General features: G+C 41.8%; 1 protein-coding gene across 1 annotated transcript in view; it reads right to left on the bottom strand.

The window, feature by feature from the left end:
• Positions 1-17,988, bottom strand: part of PTPRT (protein tyrosine phosphatase receptor type T) — a gene marked incomplete at both ends in the record, with an annotated part of 415,989 nt that overhangs the window by 40,857 nt on the left and 357,144 nt on the right. Inside the window, 5 exons of the mRNA XM_079543413.1 lie at positions 827-862; positions 1,063-1,140; positions 6,675-6,823; positions 8,981-9,028; positions 16,108-16,137. Of these exons, the coding sequence (XP_079399539.1) occupies positions 827-862; positions 1,063-1,140; positions 6,675-6,823; positions 8,981-9,028; positions 16,108-16,137 (341 nt within the window). The remainder of the gene's footprint in view (positions 1-826; positions 863-1,062; positions 1,141-6,674; positions 6,824-8,980; positions 9,029-16,107; positions 16,138-17,988) is intronic.

Genomic DNA, 17,988 nt, shown 5'->3' with positions numbered 1-17,988 from the left:
CTCTCTGGCTGTTAGTCTGTAAGCCAAAGCACTTAAGTGCTTGGTTGTAATTTCTTCCTGGTCTAACTATAGGCCTTCAGCGTGCCCAGAGTAATGTTTAAAGCAGACATGGTAGATTACTGTGTCTGGAACTGAACATTTACTGTAGATAATCCAAAATGACAGGTTTCATAAATACCACTGGTTAGATTCTGATCAACTACATATCATCTTTCTGATTCATAGCAGAGGAATTGCCTTCTTCAAATTCCACACGCAGGCAGCATCCTCCAGGGAGAGCCCGAAGTTGTAGGCTGTTATTACTCACTTTCAAGGGTATACCTCCAGTAAGTTTCTGAATAGCTTCTTTTTATCAGCTTACAGTTTCTGTCAATTTTGTTCTCTCTGTTAACTTACTGTGCTAACATACTTTTAAAAATCCAAAAGCTAGGAGCTGCACACACTGCAGCACGCAACCATCTCCCTCTAAAGTGACCAGCAGCCACAGCACAGCCTCCACCTCTCAGAACCTGCCTTTTCATTGCCCTGTCACATCCATACCAGACTGCTGCAATATTTAGCATTTGACTCCCATTTCCCAAACCTACCCTTTGGCTCCCACCTACATCTGTATATTTTGAACTGTCTTTTCTCAAACAAATAAATAGAATCAATTAACAGCGATAAGAAGGCATGAGTGAAACCAAAGACTTTCCAATTAACAAAGTACATGATTACGGGATTAATTATGATTTTGAAGCCACTTAACAGCATTCTCTAAGTTATTCGCAAGATGCAATGAGCATGTTTTCTCTCCAATGAGAGAATACCACCATACCTGTCTTACCTAACAGCGTGGTCGATGGAACTGTGTCTGATGATACTTTGAGAAGGAATTCCAGTCACCCACACGACACGGGTCATTGCAAATCAACAGCAGATCAGCAGGAAAAAAAAAGTTACAAAAAATGAAAACAAGGTTAGTTTCATCTCATACTCAGCAGATTCAGTCTATAGTTCATATCAGGAAATGCATAAAAGTAAAGAAAATTTAGAAAAGAAAAAAAAGTCTGGCACTAGTACCTGAGTAGTAGGAATTCAACAAAGATTTGCTCTGAAGGGTTTTGCTTTGGACAGAAAATGAACAAGGAGAGGGTGATGCTAGGTAGGAAAGACATAAGGAAAAGACTTTAGACATATATTAAGAGAGAGAAAGAACAGGGAGAATGTTCCTCAAAGAACACAGTAATATGGGATATATAAGGCTTATCAAAGTGAATTATATTTTTCATCTCAACATGCATATTACATTTATTACAATGTCATCATGATGGATTTTCTTTAATATAAGTACTCCAGACCCCAAATATAGTATTGCAGTTTTTGTAAATCAGTGTGTTCCTACACATATAGGACTATATTCTACACACCTCTTTTTTTTCTTTAAACCAAAGGAACATCTCAGAAAAATACTCAAAAACAACACTCAAAATACAAACTACACAGAGTAAATGCATTATTAACAGCAAAATAAGCCTGCTAAGCACAATGTACACTAGTACCACAAAAATACACAGGCAGGGTAGCAAATTTTTTGTTAAAACCATACAAGATAAGAAGGCAATTGTTTTTCAATGCAGAACACTTAATAGCAAATCCTATAATCTTTTCCCTTGTGAGATGGGTTCTTTCAGCAGGACATACATCCCTACTTTCTCCCATCTAAAGCATTAGCTTTCTCTGGAACAAATCCACAAATAATTCCCATATTGATCAAATATTTATGGAAAGGAGGCAGGGCTCCACATCTTCACAGCAGAATCTTTCCTTGCTAGCAAATGTACAAGATTGTTTATATCCACAATAGCATACATGTACATTCTTATGATAATCCATCATTTCTGAATGTATATTCTTTAGTTATCACTCTGCATTCACTCTTAGACTTGCAGACATTTATCTCCTCCTCAAAACGTTGGGAAACAAGCTAATACGAACCTCAGTACATCAGAAAGATGACAATAGATAAACACAGGAAAAAGTATTCCATAATCCAGCAGAAGTAGATAAAAGTCAGTATACATCAAAGTATTTTCAGAAGCAAATTTTGTATCTCTAGAAAAAAACACCACTAATAATTTTAAAGTTCCTCTATGGGGTGAATGAAAGAAGGCACTATCCTAGGGATAGTCTTCAGAGTTACCTCCTAAGCACTTTATCATCAACTTATAATGAACTTGCTCCTCCTTGCATTCTTCTGCTACATTGTCAGGCTTTGACCATATGAAAACACATTAAGATAATGGAATTTCTCATAGCTTAGTCTGCTGTAACGCAACTCTCATCTGGGATCTCTTCCACTTTCTCCCCTGTTAGCTAGCCTAAATAAGACCTTCTCTGTATCACACTTGGGATGTGGCCACTTCTACAGATGTGTAAGACAAGCACTATCAAGAATACTTTGGTTGGCCAGAGTCACAGAGTAAATCCTCCGATTTCCTGAAATTTGGGAGTACAAAAGTACATTGGGCCACAGCTTTTCCAGGAATTGCCAACTATAAATTACTCAGGCATCCAAATGTAGACACATCACTTCCATCAGTGAATTTGATTAAAAATGTTTCCAACAAAGGAAATGAAACTATATTTGTGAGACAGGAGGTGAATTCAGACTTTCAGAGAGCTTACTGTCAAAGTCAGCCAGGTGGCTGTTGTAGGAGACATGCACACACAGTGCTGCGGCTTCATCAGAGGTACCCACCAGCACCAGTGTGTGCAAGTCACAGAGACACTTCCAAAGAGAACTTCACATCAAAGATTAAAACTCGATTTCAAATTCTCTATACACAGGAGTGGCACAAGAGGCCACCCTACTCATGCCAATAACAATACCACTACTAATGCAAATCTCAATTCCTTAAAGTATCCTAGAAGGCACCTTCACACTGCGCCTCTGCCAGTAATGTTAAGGCTATTCAGCTGGACTGTACTAGTGTCACTCCTTTGGATCATTTGGAAAGCAGTCTCCTCCATGCACGATGTTGCAGCACATCATTGCTGAGATGATGTACTGCTGCTTCTCTTATCACACAGATGGGCTGTCAAATTGCACAAAAATTATGCAATAATAACCCTTTGCACACCTTTCTGGTCAGTGCACAGATACTGTGGGATAATTTTGGGTCTTCCTTGACTGCCATTCTCACCTCGCTCCACAACAACCCTGCACTGAGTCAGTGTCTGCATGTGGCCATGCTGTGCCCCTCCGAGGAAAATGACACTGCTTTCCAAACACTCCTGAAAGATAAGGAGTGGTCTCAAATACTGCAAATATCAGCATTTACTTGTAGAGATTTAAGATAAATATATAATTTTATTTATTTTTTTTTTTTAAAGACTGCATTTGAGAAAAATGTACATCTCACTTCACATGACTTTTGGGTAAAACTAGACAAACCGGAATAATGTTGGACTAGTTTGTCTTTTAGCAAACACCTATTCTGATTCCACATTGTGGCAGAGACATGGGCTGAGTCCATAAAAACTCTGCAGTTAAAACTTTAAGTACCAGTCAGAAACTGGCCTGAATAACAAGTATCATTCTGGGATGGAAAGGGGGATAAAGAGCTTATCTTTGGGCCAGAAAATTTAAGAGCTCGTTTCTGTTCCACTTTTCAGCAAGATCTAAAGTCTCCCTGCTCCAGCATAGCATCACAGAATTACAGAATGGTTTGGGCTGGAAGGGCCTTTCCAGCCCCCCAGCCCTTCCCTGCTGTGGGCTGGCTGCCCTCCAGCTCAGGGTGCCCAGAGCCCATTCAACTAGGCCTTGGTGCCCGCTGGGGATGGGGCACCCACACTTCTCTTGCCAGCAGTGCTATGGCCTCACTGCCCTCTGAGGAAACAATTTCCCTCCTGACATCTAAACTAAATTTCCCCTCTATTAGTTTAAAACCACAGCTCCCTGTCACATCACCACACTCTGTGACAGAGTACAGCTTTCCTGCAGGGCCCCTTTAGGCACCGGAAGGCCACACTGAGGTGTCCCCAGAGCCCTCTCTTCTCCAGTGTGAACACCCCCAGATCCCTCAGCCTGTCTTCGTAGGAGAGCTGCTCCTCTGAGCATCTTCATGGCTTTCTCTAGACCTGCTCCAACATCTCCACACCCTTTTTGTGCTGGGGATCCCAGGCCTGGATGCACTAGTGCAGTTGGGGCCTCACAAGCGCAGAGCAGAGGGGCACAAACCCCTCCATCACCCTGCTGCTCCCCCCCCCCCATATGTTAATGCAGTACATTTGATCCTCTGGCTGCAACTGCACACTGTTGGCCCATGTTGAGTCTCCCATCAACCAACACCCCCAAGTCCTTCTCCTCAGGGCTGCTCTCAATCCATTTTCCACCCAGCCTGTATCCAGAGGCTAGAGATGTTCCAGACATAATTACGTTTGACAACAAACACATCTATCAAGCAATCTACACATGGCCAATGGGGCATGAATTTATGGACTGCACCATTTGCAAGAGCTGATATTGAACATTTCCAAAGACTTTCCATCTGAAGGAATGAAGCAGCAGTCGGTGAAGGAATAAGCATTTTTAACAGCAGAAGGCAGGGGTTATTTCCCAGTCACTGCTACAGCTAACTCAGACTCCTCATACTTTCATAACTGAGGTCAAGAAGGAGAGGATGAGCACCTATCATGAGACATTGACGAGCACTATTTTCTGTTGTAAGGTAAAAGGAACATTTAAGACAGAATTTTAGTCTTGCTTAAGAGACAGAGCTGATTTCAAAAGCTAGGATGAATAGCCCCCATAAAACTGTATTAGTTAGCAGGAAAGTTACAAAGTAATCCAATTATGTTATTCAAAAGTAAGAGCAGGCCCATATAAAAACCTTTAAGTATTAAACTCCATTAAAGTAATTTTTTTTAAATAAAGGCTTTTACTCTTTTTTTTTTTTTTTTTTTTTTTTTTTTTCCTGACTATACGATCAGCTGCAAACCCATAAAATTCTGGCATCAGCACGTGCATATTTTTGCACAGGAGAGAACTTACCTGCAACACCTCAGCATCCTGGACTTGGCAGAAAAAAAAAAATGTGGAGAAATCATGAAGGCTTACCAGTGATTATTGCTTATGGATATAAAGAGGGAAAAAAAAAAAGAAAGAATCAGCCCATGACTTGAATCAGGCTGTGCTACAGAGGGAGGTGGTGATAAAATCTGCAGTGATGTCAGACAAGCAAAGGACTTACTGATTTAAAAGAACGAAAAAGAAAACCTGAAGGTATGCTTCCCTTACAAAATTAGATATAGCATTTCCTATAGTTGCTATTTCAAGCAAATGACTCAGCTGTTTTAATTAGTCTCTCAAAATATCAAGGAAAGAAATGAGGTCACTTTACAGGCTCTTCTCTTATTTTCTGGTTGGAAAAAAAAGCAAAGCCCACAAAGTTTTAAAAATCCAGATTCCAATGAAAAGTGAAAAACTTGGTTTTCCTCATACATTTCAAACAAACTATCTTTGCTGTTTCTAGGCTGTCTGTTACAATGCTGCCCTCTGCTATCCTGTCTTTCAAAGATACGAGGCACTGGCAACTCATGCTGTCTTCTTTAGGAGGCACAGCTACTCAGCACCTGAGAAAATTAGATCTTGAGTCAAGTCAATTTAATATCAGAGAGAAGTGTTCAGCACTAGCCTTGATGGTCCCAAACACCTACTTATCCATCTCACAGGTATGTTACATAGAGTGACAGTAGCAATGCATGCAGATGGAATTTGACATGACCTATAGACAGAGGGAGAAGAAAAATTCACTCAGCCTGTAGCGATCAATCTGAGGTTACAAAGAAAGATTTCAGTGATAACAAACTTTTTTTTCTTTCTTTCTTTCTTTTTTTTAATCATAGGCAAATCCTTGCTAGTAATTAGGGGAAAAACGCTTCATAAAGATGTTAAAAAATAACAAGAATTCTAAGTATGCATTTTGCTTTCAGAGCTGAACCTTCTTCAAACTATAGGGTAAGCATCAAAAGAAGGAGTGACATTCCCATAGTGTCTAAGTTAAAATTTATTTAATACGAAAAGGTTTACAAATCCACCATGCAGTCCACCATGCATTCAACCTGGATCTAGTGAGGCTAAGGGGTAACTCAGTGCTGCTTTGCCCAGAGTCTTCCAGCTACAGAGGTCTGAGTGGTTTACAATTGTTAACTACTATTCGTTTTACGGAGGTTGAGTGAAGAACAAACTGAGGACACAGACAAAAGAAGAAATGATGTCTTTCCATTTCTAACCATAAGACTGTTTTCTTTCATAAAAATTCCATACAGAAAACGATATTTCCATCCTAAACGTCAGCTAAGTGATTTTACTCATCAACTCACAAAGGAAAAACTGTTTCGGAAGAACAAATGAACACGTGCCTTTTTGAATGTCTGCTGCAATTATTAAAACACATTATAAATTATTTCTTGGTAGATTTAGAGTGAGAAGGAATTCTCCCCACCCAGCTGAGAGGTAAAATAGGGGCAGTATTGGAAGCATTTCAACAACTGATTTCTAGCAAGCTTTTGCAACGAACCCTCTCACTGCCACTCCCAGCTTCTCACTGTCGTGCCCAGAGGAATAGGTCCTTTCAAGAACCCAGAGCTCTCCAAAGGGGACATATCCATTGCAAGCAAGTTAAACTTACTGAATCCATTAACATCTTGGCAGCTGGAAGAGAAAGCTTCTTCATTGTGAACAGCGCTGAGTTTGGTAGAGGCCTTGTCTGAAGCGGCCACGGGACCCATCTCTCTCTGTGTGCTGGTCTGAGTCTCCTTCTGCTTCTTGGCTAGCTTCCTTTAGGGTATTTTGAAGAGGGGAGAAATCGAGGTCAGTTTTCCCTCATTAGAAACAAAACAATGAGAAAATATCTCAAAAATCACAATTATCACACTTAAGAGACATGCAGGGCACATGGAACTCCAAGAGAGAAAACCCCACAGCTTTTTAATATATTGTTATGGAGTCAAATAAATGTAGTGATGCCAGCCTGTGAGTCTGGCTGTCCCTCCCAGTAACTCATCGTGCACAAACCCACATCACCCCAGCAGTAGGAGCACTACGTCACCAAAGAAGAAGAAATAAGGAAAGCCCTTGGAGCAGGTGACATCTGCTCCAGGAAGAGCAGAGGGCACCAGGCATGGGCAGCAATGGGAAAGGCTCACCGGAGGTACATGGGATCTCCACATCCATCCCACAGGGCCACCTGCACCCGGGGCTGTCTATGGAGGCTCCAGGGAGCACTGTGACCTGAGGCTGTGCCACTGGGCAGCTGGGCAGGAGACCCAAGCAGGGCAGGGGGGATGGCAGCCTCTGCTAGAATTTGGCAAATTGCTCTGAGGATCGGCATTCAGGGAAGAATGGGGCAAGTTAAAGGCTGCAGTAATTTTAAAAATGACTGTGTCCAGATATGTCCCTTTTCTGCGAATTTGGGTCTTTGAGGAGACCTCAAAGTAGAAACACTGCCAGCTCCAAAAACAGTAACAAAGCCAAGAACTTAAGAGGCTCCTCTTTTGCAAGCACAGCTAATAGTAAGGAAGTGGAGAGAAGCAGAAAAGTGAGCTGCTAAGCTTCCACTGACATTTGACTGCCCTGTGCTTCGTTCATACCAGAGAGCAAAAGTGTTTAAAAATGAATGTGTGACATTCTACAACCGGCACCTTGAAAAAATAGCACACAAATCCCCAGCACTAGCAAGGAACTTTGCTTACACGGCTTCCGCAGATAAGAAAATAAAACAAAATAAAAGGGAGAAAAACAGATTACTGTAAGTAGGAGCTTCAGTTTTCTCTTTTCCCTCTTAAATGAAAGAAAAAAAAAATCCTAACAACTAAATCATTTTGCAAAGAGGTTTTTCTTCACTGGAACGACATGCTTATGGTAAGTACTCCCCATCTTTTAAACTTCATTAGGCTCTTAAAAGGATATTGCTTGCAACAGGCTTATTTATTCACAGCGCTTGCCAGTGGCATTTACAGGCAGGTCCTGGCATACAGCTGAGCCCCAGCCCTCCTGCAGTGGGGCAGCTGGGCCAGCCACATCCATTGGCATGGAAGGCTCAAAGAGAACTGAAGCCTTTGGCTCATTTCAGTGAGGAGCGGCTATCTTAAGGCAAGCTGCTGAATCCAGACCAGGAGAGCAGAAATTTGTGGAGAAATGTCCAATGTCTGCTGGAAACTTGTGAACAAACGCATCTCTCTCATCTGCTTAGTCAGTTCAGCCTTGTGCTGCTCGTGCTTTCAATTCCAGCCCACAGCCATTCCAATTGGAGACATAATTATAGAGTGCATACTTAGATCTCTCAAAATCTCCATGATATCCACTTCTGTAGATAAAGATGCAAACAGAGGAACCGGCCTTGAATGCTGAAGCAAAAAGCTGGCATTTAATGATGTTAAAAGCTTTGCTTCCAGCACACAGCGATGCTAACACAGCCAGATTTATTAACCATGAGCCTCCTTGTTTTGTGCTGTTGTCCCCGAGGTAACAACAATAGTTTGGGAGCGTATTAACCCTGCTATGCGGTTATTTTAATCCTTTAGATTTGCTAATCATACACGGCTATGTGAATTCTTTGGCAACAGGAATTAAAATTTCTCAGTGGGAAGCACTAATCCAAAATGCACAAGTCCTTAATAACAAGCACTCTGGACTGCTGGGGTGAGCCATTACACACTACCACTACTGATGTTTAAAAATAGCGAGTCAAAAAGGGTGACTTCCTTATTAAATCCAGATTAAAATATTTGTGGCCGTAATTACCCCTAAGTCCCATTGCTTGGTTTCCTTTCAGAAATGCCAACAAGCTACAAAGAGCCAGCGAGCTCCGTTTCTATCAGTAGGCAAGCAATACCACTTTCTGCACGTTCTGCACAGGGACAAAATCACCCCAAACCCAAACCCGTGAGACCCCAAAGGCCTGCTTACAAAAGCCCTATGGCAAAGCAGTTCTACCTGGTCCTGTAGAAGACAGAGAGGCCCCTAAAACACTGGCTTGAATGCCTAAAAAGAAAAGGTGAGATGAGTTTAAGGTTCTTGACCTAGGACCCGCAGGCGGCAGCCTCCTGCGCAGGCTGCTCACCAGCGGAGGCTGCTGCAAGCGCAGGGGGAGCGCGTGGGAGAAGCCACACAGAAAAGTGTTGGGCATCCGACAGTGCTACAATCAGCTTTCAGTGCGGTGTTATACGTTCCCACCTTCCTCCCTCTCTCCTCCAAGGATGTAAAAATTCTTCATGTAAATTTAGAGGGAAAAGGAAGACAGATCTCTTTTGAGGATTTCAGAGCTAAGCTTGCCAGACACATCAAGGAGCTCCTGGTTTCTAAATGTGCCTTTTCTGACTCAGTTACATGTCTGTATAGAGTGGCAGCACAGGACTAAGCCTATTTGGTCCTCGCCATCTTTATAATTCATAGAAAGGATTATAAAATCAAATGACTAGTACTTTCTAGAACGCTAGGGATGCGACTTAAACCCATGGCAAGGTAAAGGTTTATTTGCCAGCATGTCAAAATGCCTCTGGAGTCGGAAAAACATTTATCTGAAAACGCTGTTTCCAAAAATAGGGCACTTGAAGAGATCTCTGTGAATCACTGACAGGCAGCATCAGTGACACGGCTCCTGTTCTCCGTACTGACCAGCTTCCCCCAAACAGCACAATGCCAGCATCCCGAGGAAACGGCTATCAGTGCATTAGTGTCAATCATGGGCCGGCTCAGGCTGCCTCCGGCGTGCAACCAGCACGGGCTGTCACCAGGCACAGAGGAGACACTTTCTGTCTCATGCATTATGCAGTTGAAAAGGGGAAGAAATAAAGGACTGGGCAGATACTTGGAAGAAGAGTCTGATATAATCAACACAGGGTGAAGAGATGGAAATGTCAAAATGTGAATGGGGCGATATTAGTGGCGGTTTTACATTCAAGTGTAAGGAGAAAGTGCCAGGAAGAACACAAGAATCCATGGATGGGGTTTACTGGGTTGCCCTTTTCAGTTCAAGAGGATTAATAAATGAAGAGATGATGTTTATGGGCACAATACACACACAGGAGTGATGAGACAGAAAGATGCTCAAAGCAGAACAAAAAGAATGAAACCAGCTGCATAATCAGGCAGTTGAAGCTAACCCAACTAAAGCAAGGACAAGAACTGTTAGCAGTGAACCTGAACTAAGTGCAAATTCAGAAAAAAAATACAATGGAGATTTGGTTTAGCTATTTTTGAAACTTCTGCTCATCAGAGAATATAAAATGCTGAAACGCTAAATTAAAACTGAGGGACTTCCAGTTTAACAATCCAGGAATACAAATTTAGTATCAAGTCAAAAAGCATCCACTACCATGAGCACTAATCAGAAACCTCAAGGAATATTTTCAGCTCAAAGTATTCATAGGATCAGATTCCAGTTTTGCAAAGACTTGGGTAAACTTCAAGGATTATATTTTTAAAAGCAGCTCTTACTCAAATTTTTATGTCAATTTTACATGCATGAATGTTAAATCTGTAACTGCCACTCCTAAAAAGCTCTTGTACACGTACGTTGACAGATTTAATTTTAGATGTTTCACAAGGATGGATTATATATACTATAGTGTGGATTTGCATGCACAGGTAATTTAGACATTAGGTATAGATCATGTAACTTAAACATGAAATTTCCTCCTACAGACAAAAATTGCATATTGCCCTCATTTCCAATAAGCAATTTAAGAAAGCTACAAAACACAATTCCTAGTAGATATTTGTGTGCAGCAGCCTGCTAGGAGTACACACGTTATTTAACATGAAATCTGCACAAATTAAGGCAGAGATCAACCATGCCAACACCCTACCAGGAGCACTGGTGAACCAGCTGATCTATGGAAAAGGATCTTCGCTCCCTAGATCTGTAATAGGTCATAAGCTCAACTCGAAGGAGAAGCCCCATCTCTGTGCAAAAAGAAGGTGGGGATTATAGATGGCTCTGCAGTCTGCAGGGCACAGGTAATCCTTTTGCTCTGAGTGGTGATAAAGGCTCCGCTGCAGTACAGCATCCAGTTCTGCACTTGAAAAGGATGTTTACCAAAGTAACATACACCAAAATGGAACAAGGAAGGTAAATCTGGAAAACACCATCTACAAGAAAAGGCCAAAAGAAGTATGGCTCTTTCACCCAGAGCAAAGACAAAGAGCTGACACCTTCAAGCATAGGAGAGGATACCACAAGGAAATTCTTCTCCTGGTCTACAGCACTGGGAAAAAAAGTAATGGACTCAATGACAGGAAAGGCTGTTCATTTGAGACTCAGGAAAACCTGAACAGAGCAGAGGCTGCCCATCAGTCAGATGAACTGGGAGATCTCCCTAGAGGCTGCAGCGCCACAGGCTGATGGAGGTAAAGCAGTGCAGCCTTTTACAGCCTGGAAGGTGGCTCCTCCTCCCCAGCCCAGCACTCTGCACTGCGATCTCCATCTCTAAATGAGCGTCCCTGACCAGAGCTCAGTTGCAGGTCCTGCTCTAAGTGCAGCTCACTGGTTCTCACAGTCTCCCCAAGGGCAACCCCTACACATACTGGCTAGCGGGGACAGCAGGGCCAGTGAAGCCAAACTCAGGGAAGGTTTATTGCTGAAGCAGAAGAGAATTCCCCAAAGAAAAGGCTGTATAATGAGCAAGGGCCCAGCTGCATCACTGCAGCTCACAGAACAAGCACTGCCCAGCGTGAGGAAAGTGCTATAATGCAGGCACAGGGCAAAGGATGCTCTGAATGTTTTTTACTCTCATATACACAAGCTCAGCACCAGGAAACACACAGGAATACACTCTCTAAGCTTTATTTGAGCAAATCAATCACTTTTTCTGGAGTACCTTTGGTCACAGCAATATCCATTTTGGAGTAGGTAGGTGCACATAAGAGTCATGCAGTCATATTATATATTGGTCCAAACTGTCCAATATATTCTATGGCTTTGCACTCACCTAACAGACATGTTCTAAACAAGCTCTCGCATACTTTCTCAATTAACTGGCATAGCCACTGATTTATGACTGTTCTTCCAGTATCTAATGAGAAAAACAGTTTCTCCTGAACGTTCTGATTTGGCAAGCTGAGCTGTGCAGGCAGATACCACCATCACAGGAAATACATGAAATATAGGCATGTAGGTATTATATATACAGAAGTATGCCCATAAGTAGAGTTATTTTTATTTCCTTTCAAATGTCCCACATGTGGTGGAAATAAATTCAGCACAAATTCTGTTAGATCAGAAAAATGCAAGTATACGTTCAGCTTTACTATTGGGATGGAATCTCTTCTACAAAGAGAAGCTCCAAGCTGATAGCACTGCAATTAAAGTCTGCTTTCAATCACAATGGGAGCTGAAGGGGTTCCATGCGTGCAGCAGGGCCCTCACTACTCCTGCTGGATCGAGGGCGAAGGGAAGTAATGCTCTGCCCACTGAGCACTCTCTTCTTATAAATAACATTAGCAAGGCAGGTAACACGTATATGAATCTCTGCATTTCCAGAAACACTTTTCTGGTCTAAAAGCATTCTTGATTAAATCTCAGCCTGCAACCATTACTGAGCGTAGCAGAAGGGAAAAACAACAACAACAGCAAACAAACCCCTACCAAACAAACAGCAATTTGAAAAGCAAAAACAAAAACCCACAGAAGGTAAAACAGAGTTCCACTTTTTTTTTTTTTTTTTTTTTTTCCTGGTGAGGAAATAACAAAGCCTCAAGAAGGCTCATTGCAGGGAGAAAAGAGAGTGTGAGAAAAGAGGTGTCTGTCACTGAATGCAAAATCCCCTTTAAAGCAGCTGTAATGCCACCCATGTTTTACAGCTTCGTCTAAGCAAGGAAACAAAAACTTTCAGAGGTGGATAAGTTGTTATCTTACACAGTACATCGGATCTTACAGTGCATTAAACTTGCATGCAATGTGTCAGAGCTGGCAATTCTACAAAAAACAGGCAACGCTCGTACTGATGTAAATACAGAGCATTTCAGAACGCTTCTCCAGAAAGGCCTGCGCCTCATCACAGTGGCAGGGCTGCAGTGGGCACATCTGGTCCAGAACTCACAATTCTGCATCCTTCTCACCCATTACAAAACCAGGAGGACTTAAGTTGCACCACTGGTACAGGAGGTTCTGCCCAAGGACCTTTCTCTGCAGCTGACTTCTAAGGAGAGGTAAAAGTGTAGTACACAAAATGCTGTCATCCTGCATGACAGGTGAGGAATAGGGCTTTACTGGCTTTGCATCTCCCACTGCAGGTGTTTTAAAGATATTCATGGCCTTCTCTTTCAACCACAATAATACCTGATTAATACCTGTTCCCACCCATGGCAGGAAGCTTATAAATGGAGTGTTGCCATACAAAAACCTCACAGCTAATCGGGCAGAACTCAGCCTAGAAACTACCACAGCCCTTATGGCCCATGTCTGCAAGAATCAGTTTCTCATGGTATAAATGTCAGTGCCTTTAACAGATATGCCCCATTAAGAATAAGAGTTGAGTTCGAAGATTTTGGTCCCTAAGAAGAAGAAATGTCTGTACAGCAGATGACAAAAAGTTGAAAGGAATTATCTGAAAGCAGATGAGAATTACTCCAGGAAGCACAGCTTTGAAGCCCAGAAACTGAAACCAAAAATAGAACAGTGTAGTCTGTGCGGTTGTATTTAAAGGTGTGCCAATAGATCTATTTGAGAACATGTTTTTCAATACTGTTAACTCAATTCAATTTTGCTTCAGGACTAAAACATTCATACAAGGTCATAGCATAGAAACCAATTTTATTTTTAAAATCTATATGTATACATATCCCTGCTCTTATTTTCACAACACGTCAAATAAACTGAAATCAAACCTTTCTGTTCATAAGAGGCTGTAGTAATTTCTATTGGCTTTGGCTAACAATTGCTAATTGTGCAAGGACTATTTGAGCGTTACCTCTACCACTGAGACGTTCCAGCTAACAGAGGTCATGCTTGATGTGGTGCCTTAGACAACGTAAGCACCGAGCTAAGAGCAAACTCTCTGTTTAGGGTGCATTGGAGTTCTATGATTTCTGCATCTTGACTTCAAATCCCCATTCGGTGCTACAGGGAGTTGCTACAAACACAAAAGCTTGCCTGGTGACATCTCAGGCTCTCCTCTACTGTGATATACTGCATGGTGCACAACTGCTTTATTACAGCTCTGCAGCCCATCACCACTTGCTTTTGCTACTGCTGAAGTTCACTGCAACCTCAGGCTTTGGTGACCTGCACAGTTCTGTCTCTTCACTTTTCTCAAGTCACTCTCCTGCTCCCCAAGAAGAAAAGTACTAGTATATTGATTCACAGAAGCCACTGAAAGACAGCAAAGAGACTGCTTACCAATACCCTTATTTTCTCTGTACAGAATAATCCTCAGCTGACTAGTTAAAACAACTCTGTGGTGCAGCTGCAAAAATGGGTCATTTAGGGCTGAGAAGTTGACTTATGCTTTTAAATGCGTAAATCTCAAAATACAATAAAAGTAGGGAACATTTTGACCACATACTGCCTGCAGAAAGAAGATGAAATTGTATGGGTAAAACAGGGAATGCATTTTTCAGGCAATATAGCAATGTAAAGCAGTGAAGATGGAATTTTCCTGGTGTACAGGGGAAATGCACTGAAGAAGAAAGGTTGTAGCAATAAATGCAATGAGTTGGCAGCATCTACATGCTAAAACTGTCCCTGACTTTAAGTTAAGCTTTTCTTGAAATCTTTCCATTAATGGTCAAGTTCTACTTGTGGTTAACTAGTGTGGAGCCTAGAGAAAATAGAGTTATCTTCCATTTACAATTATTTAGCTGGGTAAAGGCAAGTCTCAACAGGGTGTCTTTTGGTTTCTTGCAAACATAGCAAGCCATGAAGGTTTTTCTACTCATTATTTTCTGATAGGTCATCAAGAAGTAAAATGACTCTACAGCTGAACAGGGATTCTACTCTTAAATCCTTTGCCCTGATCTTAAGATGTAACTCAAACTCCCATGGGATATCAGTCAACTTCACTAAAATGAAGTTTAAATACATTCATTCCACTGACTTACTGAACATCTTTCAGATGTGTCCACAGGACAAAGTCATAACACAAAGATGAGCAGTAGGAACAGGTGAAGGAAAAGGGTGGCAGGCTGGGAGGAACTAGCAAAGCAGATGTGGCCCTTTCAACTATTTTGTCTATGTCAGAGCCCTAAAAGTCGGGCAGGCTGCTGCTTGTGAGGGCAATACGGCTGCTGCTTGTGGGAGGTGGAGAGGAGACCTGTTTCTCTTGGTAGTAAAAGTTGTCTTCTCCAACTCCCCCAACTCTCTGGTGACAGCAAAGGCATCCAGGCTCTGTACTTCAAGACTCCCTTCTTCAGATCACTGATCCAGTCCTCACCTCCTCCTGACCCTCAGACACCTGTTATCATTGCAGAACCAGCTCAGCCCTGATTACTTTCCAGCCCCTCCATCTTTAGACAACAGATGGCCCCAGAAAATTCTGGTGAACAAAGCATTTTCAAGAGCCTTAACTGCCCTAATTATGCAGCATTGTCATTAGGTTGGGATAGGTGATTTAGATCTGAAAATCTGAAGTCCTTCATCATCCACTGGTCTGAACTGACACTCAGAACCTGGCAGCTCCACAGGCAGGGATATTTGTGGATGCAATCTCAATTCCTCATTGCCAGAAACCTTACAATTTTAAAATGCTTAAAGCAAGCTTGAGAAATTCCCAGCAACGACTTTGAGGTGTGAATTTCCTGGCAGTCTGGCTGAGTATGGTGGACAATTTTAAGAAGTGCAGTTCTTCTGCATTTATCCATTAACATTTAAAGAACTATAAATTATAATGGACAGATCTATGGACATTTACGTGTTTGCAGGCATAGTTACAGCTGAAATGGTGAAACAGGGAAAATATATAAATGTGAAAGAGAAAATAAAACACAGTCTACTGGAAAGACACGATTGAACACAATGGCTAAAAAAAAAAAAAAAAAAAAGTGGTAAAAGAAAAGAATACAACAAAGCACAAAATTACCACAGTGAGTGTCTCAAGAAGCACCATCCCCTGCTAGGTACTTACAAGTAATAGGAGTAGGAGTATGCATTTCTTCTAAACATGGACAGCCAGCCAGACGAACAAAATATCCAAATGGAGAAAAAGAAAGAAAAACACATAATTAGATTTATATGAACTCGATGCTATTTTTGGAAATACAAAGCATTTGTGCTACCACAGGTACTGAGCTACTTTCCCCCAGCACTGCTGTCAGGAGCTGTATGTTCACAGGGAATGGACGCAGAGCTGAAGACAGAACACAGGTGTGTTTTCACTTCTGCTACTGACTTGCATCGCCATGAACAAATCCCTTCACCGATTTCTTCCTCAACTTGACCATGTCAGCAACATGGACAATGATATACTTACCTTCGCCTGTGAAGTGCTTTGAGACTTCAGGAATGGGAAGGATTATGTAAGAGCTATCAATGTGAATGACAACAAGTAGGAAAGTGGCAGTGCAAAAACATCTCAATTTCAGAATATTTAGACAATGAACAAATTGTGCAATGACAAATCAAGCTTCATCAAACTCTAAAATGCAAATAGTTCATTAACAATTCAAGCATCACTACATATTTATAGATGATCACTGGGGGGGATGTATTAGCTTTCTGCGTCAGTGTGATTAAGCTTTTTCTGTTCGTTTTTCTACAAAGAACATTTTGCTACAGCAAGACAAAATGAGTCCTGGCAATCAGTCATGACTGAAGAGGTGATGTCATCCCTTTTATAACTGGAGAAGAACTTAGAAAATGCTGCTGCACAACAGGTGTGCTAGTACAGATTAAGTACCTTGCTAGTACAGCAAGGCATGAGGCAGCATCAGAAGTGGCTATCATGGTCAAGGCAAGGAAAAACAATGCAACCCTTTACACAGCTTTAAAGCGCCATCCTTGAAGATACTACGAATACAAGGAAATACAGACAAGTAGAGATGCACCACTCAAGTGTTCACTTTTATGGTTGTTCTGAGTAAAATTCCCTAGGTACACACAGAAACCAGATTCAGCAGGGCTGTTCTCTGCCTACAACCACTCTCTTTGCTGTTTCCTGAACATACCACTGTTTGCACAATTGGCATTTCTTCTCATATTGGCATTTCCTCACATATTTACAATCTGTTGCCCCATGAAGAGATTCCCTCTGGGCAAAGACAGCCGACTACAGATGTAGGAAAGGATTACTCCAAAATGACAAGTTGTGTTTGGCGGTGGCCCTTGCTATAAACCTGACATTCAGATTCCCGATACACTCCAAGTTAGCTGAATGACTGAGTCCAAATCACACTTGAGCACACATTTAAAACATAATGCCAGAGTCCCCTGAAACTCAGCAACCCTATGAGTGATAGCAGTGCATCAGTTGTGGTGCATTGATTCCATTGAGCTACACTGTGAAAGTCTGAGCTCTTCTGAACTTCCAAACAAAGGGAAAGCCACCAGGATGTGGCAAACGAAAGCCCATACAGCTGAACCCCTACGTGTCCTGACATATTCCTTAATTAAACTCTTCTGCTGCACCAGGGCCAGGCTCCTTGCAGCACTACCAACTGGAATCTCCCTTCTGAACATCTTGCTGTACTTTCTGCTTTTCTCAGGCCACAGCCATTGGACACGTGTGATCACTCAAGGCTCAGTCCTCATTCAAAAGCTGTGCATCCCTCAAGATGCAGAGGAAAGCTCGAAGAGATTTATTCCTTAAAGAAACAGAGGAAGGCAAAGAAAATGAGAACTATATTTTGGGACTGGACATACCATTTTGGCTTCAATCCACCACAATATGCAACCGAAGATAAGGACCTCCTAAGGACTATGTTAAGACTAACTGTAAAAATTGATCTGAATTATGGATCACTAAAAACATGACTTGATCCTAGAAGGTACAACACAACCTGAAGATCCT

Source organism: Tetrao urogallus (genome assembly GCF_951394365.1).
Source record: "Tetrao urogallus genome assembly, chromosome: 16".
Taxonomy (NCBI): domain Eukaryota; kingdom Metazoa; phylum Chordata; class Aves; order Galliformes; family Phasianidae; genus Tetrao; species Tetrao urogallus.
Note: the sequence above shows the minus strand (reverse complement) of the source record. Positions and strands in the feature narration are given on the sequence as shown.